Consider the following 14,310-nt stretch of genomic DNA (forward strand, 5'->3'; position numbering starts at 1 on the left):
CTCAGGGTTCTTCTCGCACAGCCGGACAATTCTATAGTGAAGGTCTGCTCAGTCCTGCCCGGTACCCGGGGCCTATGCCAGCACCACATCCTCTTCAAATTCCAGGTTCTTCAGACCTGAATGATTTCGCCGTTCAGCAACCCAGGGAAGAGCAATCCTGCCCGGTTTGGGTCACAGTGCTGACAGACCATGTCAACTTCCTGGAACTGCACAGCAAGAACCCGGGTCCACCCCACTCTCCATATCCCTGAGCCCAGTCCCATGCTAAAGGGAGATCGTCTCACCATGCATCGCTCTACGTGGGTAGCCCCTGCCCTGGTGAGCTCAGCGAGCCGGGGCCCCAACTCCCCCTTCCTGGTTGCAGTCAAGTCATTCAGTGAGTACAGGTGGAGATCCTCGGTCAGGTGGCCTGGAACTGTGTCAAAGGAATCCAGAAGTCTACAGGAAGTGAGGGGAAGTAAGCAGGTGCAGAAAATGAACATTTTACGTGGCACATCAAAACAGAAGCATCTCTATCCGGAAGCAGGACAGGGAAGAGAAGGGTCCCAGGCAGAGGTAATGAGGGTGGGCAACACTCAGCCAGCCTAGGTGGTCCAGACCACCCCAGACCCTCCACACTACTAGGTGTCTGGAGAGGAGAAGTGACTTTTATGCCCTTCTGCACAGTGATTCATGCCAGCTTGCAAAGAGTGGGAGGTCTGCCCTGGGTAGAATAACCAGAGATTGCCCCTTCCGGACAGAAAGATACAGACACAGTTACTGCTGCAGGCTTTTCGTTTACCATTTCTGGAGTTTTCTGCAAATCTCTCTACTTTCCCTCTTCACATAATAAGGGACAACTGCTGGGGCATGTCTCTTCCAGAGACATAACCCAGCAAGAGGCCTCCGGCCTCCACACAAGACTTACTCTTTGGCCAGTCGGCATGTCTTGAACATGTTCTTCATGTGATACAGCTGGATCCGCAGCAGCTGAAGAGGAAGACGTTGTGATGGTTGAGTGGGGGGTAGTAAGAGCAGGTATGAAGAGGAGAGAAAAAACCATTAGAATGACCAGTACCCTTATACCGTGGGGGTCCAGAAGCTTTGCATGCAGCAGCCAGAGGCAAACTGTTCTCTACATCCGTAACTCAACAACTTGCTTTAAAATGACCTCCCGTCAAGAAGGGCCCCTCTGCTAGGCTGGGCTCCCCAATCACATACACAGCTGAGCGCCACTGAGAAATCCAGCATTTGAATCTCTCCCCGCCCCCACCCCCATACGCCCTTTTCCCTGCAGCATACGTTCAGTGCAGGGAGAACTCCTGGTTTTGTCACTGAGTGCCATCTACGGCTTCAGAGCTGCTGTTGTCATGTCTGAGGCTCTAACTAGACAGACAGGTGGGAAAGGGCGGGAGCCTGAGAAAGTACGCAGAGGAGGCACAAGTGAGGAGACCGTTAGAGCTCTGACATGATGACAGAGAGGACTGTGGTGATCCTGGCAACGCCTGTATGAACAGAGGCAGGGGATGAGGGATGAGGAGGGGAATCTGGGATGTGGCCTTTCAAGGCTCTTACCCGGACTTGATTGAGCAGCTTGACCTTCCTATAGAGGGCACTGTTGATGTCCTGCACATTGAAGAGAGGATCGTTCCAGATCTTAATAAGCAGGTCCTTGGAGAAATTGCTGACATAGTACTTGCTGAAGTCCCACTTGCGCAGAACCCGGCTGGGGATGACCATCTGGGCATTTTCATGGCAGCACTGACAGAAGTACTTGCCCAAGTACTCACAGTACCGCAGCCGCTTAATATAATCTGGAAAACCAGAAAGTCATAGGTCAGATGTGGCTTTCCCCTCTACAAGCCAGTGAGGCAGCCCTCTGGTTCCTTTTCAAAGAGCAGGAAGAGATGGCCACCCAGCTCCTTCCACCTCTGTATGAGCTCCCAAAGCTAGCAGAAACCCACGGAGTGGGGCCTGTGGTTTCTGTGTCCCCCTCCGAAGGCCACTGAGGAAGCAAACTTTGCCGGAGATGGTGAGATCCGACTTCCAAGAACCTGGCTTCTTCATTACACAATACTGGTAACGTGCCCCCAGAAATAACTTCCCTCTGATTGCCAGTGACCTTGCCTAGCCCTACCTTCCAGGTCCAGGCCCCTTCTTTCCCCTTCCCAGTTCTGCTCTGTTGCCTCCTCTCACTACCTCTCTGACCAGTCCCTCTCCCGAGTGTGTGAGATGGTTCAGCCGCTGGAGGCAGCATGGGGGTGGGAGAAGATGCTCACCAGGGTCAGTCCGAATGCCACACCCAGCACAGCGGTAATTCTGCTTGGCCACCGCGATCTTCCTCCTGAGGCGGGGGGAAGGAGGGGGCTTTGGCAGATACCAGCTACATGAGGCCTCTGCCATGTAAGGACAAGGAGGCAAACACAGGGTTCCTGTTCAGTATAGGAAGGGGGGGTAGCTCACCTATTGCGTTTTAGGAGTTGGACCAAACGAACCCATTGGGAGAACCAATTCAAACTGAGGATTACTAGGTTAAAATTTAGATCTAGGCAGGGACAGCCCCCAGTAATGAACCATACTCTCTGTACAAATGTAAGAGATGAGAAATAGGACAGAGGAAAGAACAAGAGGAAAGAAAAGCAACCATCCATCTTAAGAGAGGAAAAACCAGAAAGCTCACAAACTACTGGGAGGAAGGCAATAATTGGGAAGGCCAGTGATAAAAGACCTCATTTCTGGTTAGCTCTGGGAAGCAATAGGAGGAGCAGGAGTTAAGACTTGTGACCAGACGGGTAATCCCCTCTCTCTGCCATTAAGTGAACAGAATTGTGTGGGAGCTACAGGTGGAGGCAGAGACAAGAAGGTGAGGAGACAGCCCCGACAACCCAGAGGATGTATCCGTTTCCCAAAGGACACAAACACTGCCTACTCACGTTGGGGCTGGATGAACATTAAAAATGATCTGAGGCCGGGGTGGGGCCCACTCCAGGTTGCCACGAACACGAATCCGCAGCTTGTAGATGTCAGCGTGCTGCCCGTCATCTGGTGAGATGGGCAGTGAGTCAGGGATGGGCAGGAGCTGCAGGAGAAAAGCACAGGGGGATCTAACACAGATAGTCTGGGGGAACACATACTTGACCCTTTGGCCATCACAGAAACACAGTTAATGAAAGACGTTTCAAGAACACCTCAGGTAAAGGCTTTGAGGAACCCTGGCCCTCAAAACAAACCACTAAGGCACCAGGCTACTAGAAGTGAGGGCCTTGTGTTCCAAGAAGCAAAAGGAACAGAAACAGCATTTCAGTGTGGTGGCAACCATTGCTGATGCTGTCCCTGAACCCACCCCAGGGCCCTTATTATGCTATATGCAGCTGTAGAGCAAAGAAGAATATGAACAGTTCACTTTTTCACAGTGTCTCAAAGGTGGTCACAATACAGGACTTCCACCTCTGGGTCTAGTAAGCAGTCATGTGGAATAAGGAGAATGACGGAGCCATTATCTCCTGTTTTGACCATTGCTAGGGAAAACCCAGACAAGCATGTATTCATGCATTCATTCATTCATTTAACACATTTGTAACGAATGGCTTCTATGTGTAAGGAAGGAAACATATACACTCATTCTAGATGGGGGACATGTGACAAAGGAGAACAGCATCAGAAAGGCTCACAGCCTCCTGAGGCTGGACAACGGGTAGAGAAAAAATGCTGGAGGGGCGCGTGGGTGGCTCAGTCAGTTAAGCATCTGCCTTCGGCTCAGGTCATGATCCCAGGGTCCTGGGATCGAGTCTCACATCGGGCTCCCTGTTCAGCAGGGAGTCTGCTTCTCCCTCTCCCTCTGCCTGCCACTCCCTCTGTTTGTACTCTCTCTCTCTCTCTTTCTCTCTCTCGGTCAAATAAATAAAATCTTTAAAAAAAAGAAAAGAAAAGAAAAAAGCTGACGAAATCTACCTTCTGAGGGGCATCATGCTCTGGAACTAGCCATTCTAGCTCTGAGGCAGCGGGGAGCTGCATGCCTTCGAACTGCTTCAGGAGTCCCATGGCCACTGCCTCCGCAGATGTGGAGTGAAGGAAGCAGTGAGAGCTGGAAAGGAGATTCAAGGAAGGCTGAGCACAGAGAAAAGACAGGAAGATGGAAGCCTTCCCTCCAGGATCTGATATTATACCCTGTGACTTCTGGGCTGAGAACACTCGCAGCACCCCTGGTCGGCTTGGCTTCTTTCCTCATCATCTTCAGACACACGCAGGGAGGAAAATATATTGATCTTATGGTCTGAAGACTTGGGCTCAAATCCCACTTAATAGCATTACATGGCACTGCTAGTAAGGGATTCTGTATCACTTCCCTTCTCTGAGCTTCAGTTTCTTTAACTGCAAAATGGGGGTTATAATAGCTGTTTACAAAATAAATGGAGTAAAACTGTCTTGTGAACAATAAAGGACTATTTGCTGCTCCCAAACGAGCTATTATTTCCCCTAGTTGGATCTACAATGTGAAACCGGTTCAATTAGATTTCATAATCAGAAATCATGATCACTGTTCTCTCTTTTGGGACCTGATCTTCTGGGGGCCTCTGGTATCAGAGTCAGCAGAGAAGGAACAATCCATACTGCGAGCTTTGCCTCCACCAGAGCCCACCCCGTTTAAACCAATGATCCCGGGGTCTTGCCACCATCAGGCAGGCCCATCACTTTAACTTTAACCTTGTCTCTTTGTGAATGTGGATGTTTCATCTATGGCCTTTCCCATCCAAATGCCAAGAACTAGGTTTGTTTCTCCACATACCCAAGGTTTTATTGAAAAAAAAAAAAAAAGTACTTACAAGGACTGGGAGGAAGTGAAGGATTTGCTGTTTGAGGCTGTGCTCCTTCTGATATCAGCATCTAAATGGAAACCAGAGATAAGGGGAGCAGGAAAGGGGAAGGGAGGAAGTGAGGGATAATAATGGAAACCATTCCAAGCTTTTGCCAGCTCAGCACTCAGGGTAGCAACTACAAGCTACATTCTATGCAGGATAAGGAGCAGAGACCAGCTGAAGCTCTACACATAATTTATAGTTTGGCTCTGTTCAAGCCACAATGAGGCTGAATTAGTGACATTATACACAGCACGGAGACGGTCAAAATGGCTACAAATCCACGTGGGAACACAAACTCAGATTTGGTGCAAAAAGTGAATGAGAAAAGGAAGCATCCTAAGGCACACAGGGACACACCCTCTATCAAGCAGAAACACAAAAAAATTACTCCAATCTCTCCCTCGTTCTCGAAATCTCAAGCCCTCTTAAATGATAAACTCTCAGAGGTAAGAACTCTTGTCTAGTTGGTTTTTTGTATTAAAATCAGACTTAACACAGAACTTGGATCACGGAGGTAACTCATTAAAATGTTATGTGGAACTGGAGCTTTGCTTCTAACACCTGACTACTATTGCTATTGCTTCTGAATGTGAAAAGTCTTCTATATCCTTATAAAAGCTTCATGGAAAGATTTCCTGTCTGTCTGGTGCAACGGGAAAGAACAGAACTTTTCTATGACTTGGCAGCTCCCTGGAGATGCCTGGTAAGCAACAAATGTTCATGGAGATACTCAACATGATCTTTTCTATAGAATTCTCACGCATAATTACAGGAAACTATGGCAGACTTTCCAAAGCCTATTTCTGCTAAAGGATTTTGAAGAGGATTTCTGATAATGATATGCTAGAACCTTCAAAGACCTGATCTTCCCAAATATGTTTGATGGGGAAAATGTGAAATAGAGCACTCATGTTCAAGAAAGGCAGACAGAGTGTATTCAAGTCATGAAAACAAGACTGTTGTGATAAGTCTCATCCCTCATTTCCTTTGATGCCCACTGAAAAGACATTCCTTTCCTAATTAAAGCTACACAATGATCAATCTACTGCATCTGAGCCCCTCAACAGAGCACTAAAGCTTACATGACATCACTTGGCAATTGGCCATAAGTAGCTCAATTGTTCTTCACACTTCCTCTGTATATTTTTGTATGTGCCACTAGATCATAAAATCTCCTTGTGAGGAAATGAGAGCATGTCTAATTCTTCTGCTTGGCCCAAAATACTTAATACAGGGCTCTGTGTATTCAAATAATATTCCTAACAAATCAATGTTTTCAAAGCTATATACGCAAGAGAACAGAATAGATAGCTGTCAATGAATTTTCATATGCTCTCTAAGCAAGAAAAATTTAAGACAGCAACAAAATTTTTGCCTAGTAAATAGCAAATTCTATTTTATTTAACAAAAGTTCGCATATATCACATTTTCTGTCTGAATTTGTACCACCAAAATCCAGATCTTAATACATTGTTAGTTGCCTATTCCATTCTAAATAGTACTAGTGAAGAAAAAAAAATTCTAGGCAATAGTAGACCTTCACAGACCATTTGGTTTGTAGCATTTATATGAATAACACTTATACTGCCTTGGATTTGTATATAAGTCTTGTCTTGCCCTTATAACCCTGTTTTGTACATAATAGGTTTTCAGAAAATATTTCCTAAATAAACGATTAACTGGCTAAAAGCAAAAAGCAAATACCAGCCTGTTGGGAGTGATAGAAAAAAAATGAGAAAATCTTAGACAGATATCCTTGAATAAAGAGCTAACCAATGTTGCTACTGTAGGCCCAGGCTATTAAAGAAAATCCTGCACATCAGAGAGAAGTGGTGATAATTCATGGTTGCTAAGGAAACCGTTGTCTTCAAAAAACTATTTAGTAGTTCTTCAACCTCATGGAGAAGAAGTCATTTTCTCTTTGAGAGAAAAAAAAAAAAATCATTCTCTGCTCTTTGGAAAACATAGTCCAGTCATATTTACCATGTTTTCTCTTTTTTACCAGAGGTGCGATGACTTCCTTGCTAATTGTGAATACTTCCAAGAGTGTGGAGGACCACACAGTTTTGGCTGTGACGATCTCACCCTGGGAGCAGAGAGGGAGAAGCAGCACCTGATATCGAAAGAGACATGCCACCTGACACTGGCCAAGTACAGTGAAGGCCCTGTGGGTACTGGGCCTCTTCTGCATTCTGCTGACTCTCCGGTCAGTTCAAGCATATAATTAAGTTAATGTGGTTGGAATACTAGTTGAGAATCTGGATAAAAGTAGACCAGGGTCTAAGACAAAAATTAGAGTAAAGAGAGAGGAGGAGGCCATTCAGTTGGATGGAAGTTAACATCATTGTGAAACTTTTAATTGATTCTTTGGCAAGTTATTTTTTCCTAAGAGAACTGATTTCAAATGCTTCTGATGCTTTAGATAAGGCTATCACTACTGACTGAAAATAATTCAAAAACAAAACAAAACAAAACAAAAATTTAAAAAATGACATGCTGTAAGAAGAATTTTTGCATGTCCAGGCACTGGTATTGGGATGATCAGGGAAGAACTGGTTAAAATCTCGGTACCATAGCAAAATCTGCAAATTTAAACAAGTGAGGCACAGGAAGAGAGTCGACTTCAGAATTTACGGACCAGTTCGACACTGGGTTTCCTTCCTGCTTTCCTTCTAGCAGATAAGGTGATACCCAACACATTTGGAGATCTAACTCCAGTGAATTTTCTGTAACTGCTGACTAGAGAGGAAACATTTTTAAATGGAGAATCACAATTACTCTGCTTTTTAAAAAAGAAAAAAAATTATATAAAAGGGCAGTGTGGGGAGAATCAACTGATTACCTTGAACTGGACATAATTTAAACCCTTGTCAGAAAACACAGTTTATGAACTTCTGTCTTTATATATTATCCCAGTTATCAATTTATTGCCTTTCAGCTCCAAACCTGCCCTTCTTTTTGTCTGCTCTATGATGATGGAGCCGGACTCATAAACAGTGGCCCTCTGCCAGACGGCACCATGTTAAGCTTTGTCAGTAGCGGGCACTGCAGGGACACTGGAGGAGGAAGGGGTTTCTCTTGCCGAGTCTGGAGTGCTCCTCTAGGCAGACTCCAGTATGTAGGGCATGTGACTTTCCCCTGAGGAAGCACACCTCCATGAAGGTGGCCTTTCAGCAGAGTACCACTAGCGGTACTTCTCATAAACAGCCTGCCCTGGCTCCTCCTGGGAAAGCTTCAGGCAAGTGCCACAGGCCTGGCACCTCCCAGGAACCACCTCCACCAGCAGCTCTTGTGTTCTGAGCATCTCAGCCCCTCCCTAGTGGCAGCCCCCGCCGGCGCCCCACAGAAGGGTTTCCTGACACTGTCGGCATGGTACCGCTCGTGGGCAGCATCCCCAGGCACTCTCTTAGGGCAGCTCTGCAGCCTTAGAGAACGTATCCAGCTCTAGTGAGCCAGGAGGTCTGGATCTCAGCCTTGGGGATGTGGCTATCTCCTACATTTGTTCCTTCCTGGGTGCTCTACCTCAGCCCCAGGGATGCTGACTGCTACCTGTATCTGCTATTCCTGTATTCTTTAGAGTTCTTTTTACTCCTTACGAGCCAGTCTCCCATTACTTCAGTCCCCCATGACAGTTAATAATTCTTTATTTAAAATTTTCCCTATTCAAATTACTCTGTGGTTTCTGTTTCCTGATTGGACCACGACTAGATACATGTATGTAGAAGACTGAAATTCTAGAAGAATCACCAAAGGAAGATAAAGAACAATTGATAAAGCTGTGATAAAAGGGAAAGGAGGGGGGGAGAACAACAAAACCCTAAAGCTAAAGAAGCTGAAAAGACAATCTGCAATTGGGAGCTTATGAATGATCTCACACCAGTTTGGCAGATACCATCAGAAGGAACTGATGAAATAAAAGAAGCCAGACACAAAAGATCACATGTTGTATGATCCATTTATATGAAATGTCCAGAAAAGGCAAATCTATAGAGGCCAAAAGCAGGTTAGCAGTGGACTGGGACTCAAGGTGGGAACAGAAATTAACTGTAAATGGGCACAAGTAATCTTACTGGGATGATAAAAATGTTCTAAAACTAGATTATGGTGACGGTTGCACAACTTGGCAAATTTACTAAAAATTACTGAAAGGAGTAGGTGTTGATGAATACAAAGCTTTCTATGAATAAGCTTTCTGTGATCACAAGGTTTATATCTACTACTTTATTGCTAGGAGGAAGTAATTTTTAAATCCTTTTCCTTCAGAAACACTTCTGTTCCATATGGTCTACTCAATAAATCAGGATCTAAGAAATGTGACTACATTAAGAGGAGTATTATACTATGCAGAGTATTCATCATAGATGATGTTTAAACCCTTAAATTTTTCCAAGGGTGTTATAGATCTTAATGACCTTCCTCTGATAGTATTCTCAGAGGTTCTTCAAGAGCATAAATCACTTAAGATGATCAAAAAGACACACATCTGTAAACCTCTGGATATAATTGGAAGACCGCTAATGAGAAGTATAATGACACTCTTTAGAAAGAATTTTGTACCATTAATAAACCAGAAACAGAAAGCAATAAAGAAGTCTAGAGTAAAGAAAGATGAAATGTAAATTATACTTTCATAAATAAGAATCTATATGTAGAAAGAAGGTAAAACAAGCCACTACTTTTGATAGAACTTGTTCTGATTGCTTTCCCTCTAACTCCCAAAACGTGCTAGGATTGTGGGTCACAAGAAAAAGCAGTTTTTTAGTTGAAAAATGTTTCATATACATATATAAATTTATAAATGTATAAAAATGTATAAAAAAATTTAAAGCTCCCAAAATGGGGTAAGAAAAGATGCCAGGAAGACCAAATAAAAGTCTGTCTTATGGTTAAGGCAAACTGAATATGCTCTGACAGACAAATGGCTGGCAGTCAATAAATGTACCCGCAAAAGGATTGTGGTTGTAAACACATAAGAAACCAGTTAAAAATGATAGGATAATTACATCTCAAGCAAGGGAAGACGATGTTAGAAAGAATTACAACTGTTTGGGAATAGAGAAAAAGGAACCTAAATACTTTTATTTCTTCAAATCTTTAGCTAATCTTACATAAGTATTTCAAATTCTAGTGGCTGATACCATTAACGGGTTAAAATGAACTGTTTAATAAAAAGTCCTGAGTTTTGCTGGTGTGTGTTTTAAAGCCACTTTGAGTAGAAAATTGCTACTTTCAGTTAATCCCATCTACAGAAAGCCTACTGGTTTGAATCATAAAGCAATTACTAAGGCCAAACAGTTGCAGCAGTAAATCCTAATGGCATACAAAATACCAAGAAGAGATAGCTTTCTGCAAACTGACCCTGCAAATTCAAAACTCTAAAGACACACTATGCTTTCACACCATTCTATCTGACTTCTGCGGTCTGAACGTGTAGCAGTAGCTTAGCGATTGGTTTGAACTAAAATCTCTTCACCTGACCATTGCTTTCTAAACTGTCTACTACCTCCATCAGCCACAATGACCACTCAGTCTATAAATATCACTGGAGGGAAGGGTCAACAAGGACAATCTCAGTGAAGAGGATTGTTGGGGGTCATATGAAGAAGAAAATGAGTATCTGAAATGTTCTTTGCTGGCTCAAGTCTGGTTTTTCCCAACTAGTTCTCTAAACATTATACACAGGTGTCACAAGATACAGAATGTACAAAAGCTGATGCAAACATTCACACACATGCATGTATGAGCACACTCACACTTCCAACACAGGCTACCTGAAAACATCGAGGCCATTGACACTGAGAGTCCGTTCTTTGACATGTGAGTCAGGTTAGATCCTTCGCTACCATCTGTGATAATGATTATAAAAGGGGGCCCTTTAGTATTCAGATAGGAAGTAAATCAATGAGAATGACAGTCCTATACCATATGTTCCTGGAATCAGGACTTGACTTTGCTCCAAAAGATGAACCGCTTTTAGGACGTTACATCCATAGGTAGGTACTCAATATGTCTTGGGACATAGTTATTGCTGCTTCCCCAAACCAGCCTGGCCTTAAAGATCTCAAAGGTAGTGGTTCTCAACGAGGGGAGATTTTGCACCCTTGTAGATATTTGGGTAAGAGGCTGAGGATGAAGCTAAACATTCTACAATGCATTGGACAGTCTGTTACAGCAAAGAATTACCTGGCCTAGAGGTTGAGAAACCCTCCCCCTAAGGTCTTTTCCTTTAAGGATTTCCATCCTGAGCTGACTAGAGTTAGTTGACTTAAACAGCTCCTCTGGGGCCACAAATGCAACAACAGTTTCCCCTAGGAATGCATTTCATGCCACCGCCAGGCAGGCTATTTCAGATTTGGCTCCTTCCAGACTGAACAGCCTCCCCTGGCTCCTTGCTTTGCTGCAAGGAACACTTAGTAGGCAAGTGGACTGCTCCACACACAATGAAGCAGTGTTCTGAATTTACCTTAATATTACCCTCATGAAGTTCTGTTGATCCGAGAGATAGGGCGGAACCCTTTTATTTTCTTCTAATTTGAAGATCAAGTCAATCAGATTGTGGTATAATAAATGATAGTTGGTCTGTGCCTAGTTTTGGGCATAGAGCTCCTAAAACCTTTGTAGTTTCCAGAGTGATAGGACTGTCTTTTGTTATTCATAAAGAGTCCCTTTCTGTTATATCTGAGTCACCTAATGAGGTGATGCTTAGGGAGCATCCAGTTAACTTCAGGATGGGGCTGGTTGCCAGAAGAAAAACCAACCACCAGATTAGAGGATTAGAATTTTTAGCCCCTCCCCCTATCACCCAAAAAGGGAGAGGGACTGCAGATTAAGTTCCATCACCAATGGCCAATGATTTAAGCACTCATGCCTACCTATGAAATGAAACCTTGATAAAACACTTATAATGGTGAGGTTTGGAGAGCTACCTGGTTGGTGAACATACTAACATACTGGCAGGATAGCCCACCCTGAGTGCATGGACACAGAGGTTCCTGGGCTCAGGAAACTTTGGGACCTTACCCTAAGTACCTCTTCATGTGACTGTTCATTTGTATCCTTTACAGTAAACGGTAATCTTAAGTGTAGTGTTTTCCTGAGTTCTGTAAGTCATTTTAGCAAATTATGGAATCTGAGTTGGGGGGGGTCATGGGAATCCCCTGGATTTGTAGTTGGTTGGGGAGAAAAGCAGGTAAGCTGGTGACCCCATTTGTGGTTGACATCTCCAATGGGAGCATCCTGTGGTACTGAGCCCTTAACCTGTGGGGTCTATGCTAACTCCAGGAGTTAATGTCAGAATTGAATTGTCAAAATACGCAGTTGGTGTCAGAGAACTGGAGAAATGTTGTTGGAAAACCACATACAAACAAACCAAAAAAATGGGGTTTTAAGTGGCAATTATTGCCGTGAATAGAAATCAGATATATTAAAGAGAACAAAGAAGGAAGATGTCCTAGAGACCTGGAAAAATATGTGTAAAAATTGTATTTCTGAATGGGGAAGAAATCCAGCAAGCACCAGGTTTCGATTACTATTGGAGGTCTGTGCAGGTGAAAAGTGAATTACATCAGTTCTCTAGATTGATATAAACAGATCTGTAAGAAAAGATCTATTCATCATCATCTTACAATGGAGAATTACAGATACAATTCACCTCTATAAGAAAATAACTTGTGGGGGAAAGCTTATGTCCCAGAACTGCTTTTTGGTTTGTTTGCTGCACTGATGGGGACTTGAAGAAATCTACGATTTGCAGGAATGGATTAATCCATTAATCATGGGTTAACCTGATTTAACACAACTGCCTTCCCAGATTAGAGCCCCTCCCCTTCTCTGTGCATACGCTTACAACAACAACAACGACAACGAGGGTCTGTGATTCTGCTAAGCAAGTGAACACGGATAGAACAGAATAAAGCTCTACTTTGTAAACTTCATTTTTTTTTTTCCTGTTTTGCTTTTCCCCCCAAATGACTCTTTTTGTCCTTTTCTCTTAGGATTATAACAAAGCTCCTTTGAAACAATTTTGAGTGTGTTATGGAACACAAGAGAATAGGATTCTAATTTCAAGCAGGTATGGGCCAGTCCTAGGCTGTGAGCAGGAGGAATTAGAGTGAAATCTAAGAGAAAGGTGCAACTGAGACCCATCCACGTGACTTCAGCAGCCAGACCACTCTGAAGCACTTCCTTTCAGTGTTCTTTTCTGCTTAAATTTTACTAAAGGGGTTTTGTTTTTAGCAAGAGAGGCCGTCTCTTACAATTACTGACAACGTTCCAAAATGGACCATATTGAAGATTCTCTATACTTAGGGAAAGCTTCTCAGTCTATGACTTCAAACGGAAAGAAACAGGTAATGAAAGTGGCCTGAAATAGTGTTGCTCCTTACCTTGGATTTCAAATTCATCAACCTCGTCAGCAGAGCCAGAGTCAGAGAACTGTGTTGAATCATGTGAACTAAACTGGGAGCTGCTAGAAGTGACCCGAAAACCTGCTATGTTTAAAGAAAAAAAAAGAAAAAAAGAAAGGTAATAAGCAGGACAGAAAGAGGTCACGTACTCCTAGGGTCACAATGAAAGGGACCTAGCAGGACTTCAACAGCAAAGTAAATAGAACCTTGGCTTGGAGTGATGCTGGGGGAAATGGAAACTAGCTCTTCTTGCCGGTTGTTCCCCATTTTATTCACGAAATTTTGAAAGTTTCACATAAACAGAAGGTACTACTATCTGGGAAGTGACGCTGGAACCAGCAGTCTTAGTTCTCATGCCAGAAACCTATTTTTTGGAAGCTATTTCTGAGGGAGGAAATGGATGAACTCTAGGACTCTGGGTCTGGTAGGAAAAAATTGGAACATAAAAAAATCTTTCTGACAACAGAGGAGCCCTTGGCTTCATCTCAAAGTGAGACAAAAAAGGAGGTGCCCGAGGCACCAAGTCTTCTCCTGAAGCCCTGCAGAAGCGGAACTAAGGTGCTCGCAGCCCCACTCACTTCCGTGCTCAGCCTCCTGGTACCCGGGGAGCAGGTTCTTGGTGCGGATCTGCTGGCGACGCAGGCGGATCTTCTGCTTCAATTCCTGGATCTCTCTATCGCTGTCTTCCTCCTCTTCTTCCTCCTCTTCTAGGCACTGGCTCATCATGTTGCACTTCATGAGCTCAATGGCAGCAATCAAGGACTCTGAGATGCTGAAGTGGGCGTTCTCCTGGGGGAAGGAGGGTACCAAAGAAGTTGACTCGCGAGGGGCTAGATGTGTTGAACCCCTCACTGATTGCTGGAAAGTAGAGCTACTAAGACATGCACTGCTTTTATTCACAACACTCAGGGAAACGAACACTTCTGCTCTCAGAAAAGCTGATGGCCAAAAAAACTGTTCTACATCCTCTTTGCTCTCAAACCTGCCATGCCTGGCCTTCCTGTCCCACTTTCTACATAAAACTATGATAGAGAAGAAGTCCAGAATTTAATATCAGGGTCTTACCT

At 43.8% G+C, this 14,310-nt stretch overlaps 1 protein-coding gene across 10 annotated transcripts in view; it reads right to left on the reverse strand.

Annotated features, from left to right (window-relative positions):
• Positions 1-14,310, reverse strand: part of RUBCN (rubicon autophagy regulator) — a 63,780-nt gene that overhangs the window by 10,203 nt on the left and 39,267 nt on the right. For 4 of the 10 annotated variants that reach the window (XM_081832255.1, XM_081832244.1, XM_081832295.1 and 1 more), the window contains 10 exons: positions 13,822-14,032; positions 13,223-13,327; positions 10,610-10,684; positions 4,803-4,863; positions 3,931-4,063; positions 2,913-3,058; positions 2,259-2,323; positions 1,555-1,793; positions 908-969; positions 285-438 (listed from right to left, as the gene is read on the reverse strand). In XM_081832255.1, the coding sequence (XP_081688381.1) occupies positions 285-438; positions 908-969; positions 1,555-1,793; positions 2,259-2,323; positions 2,913-3,058; positions 3,931-4,063; positions 4,803-4,863; positions 10,610-10,684; positions 13,223-13,327; positions 13,822-14,032 (1,251 nt within the window). The remainder of the gene's footprint in view (positions 1-284; positions 439-907; positions 970-1,554; positions 1,794-2,258; positions 2,324-2,912; positions 3,059-3,930; positions 4,064-4,802; positions 4,864-10,609; positions 10,685-13,222; positions 13,328-13,821; positions 14,033-14,310) is intronic. The other 6 variants (XM_081832289.1, XM_081832286.1, XM_081832279.1 and 3 more) reach the window with 3 other exon arrangements.

This window comes from Leptonychotes weddellii, chromosome 1 (genome assembly GCF_054177405.1).
Source record: "Leptonychotes weddellii isolate Sample4059 chromosome 1, ASM5417740v2, whole genome shotgun sequence".
In the NCBI taxonomy this organism is placed as follows: Eukaryota; Metazoa; Chordata; class Mammalia; order Carnivora; family Phocidae; genus Leptonychotes; species Leptonychotes weddellii.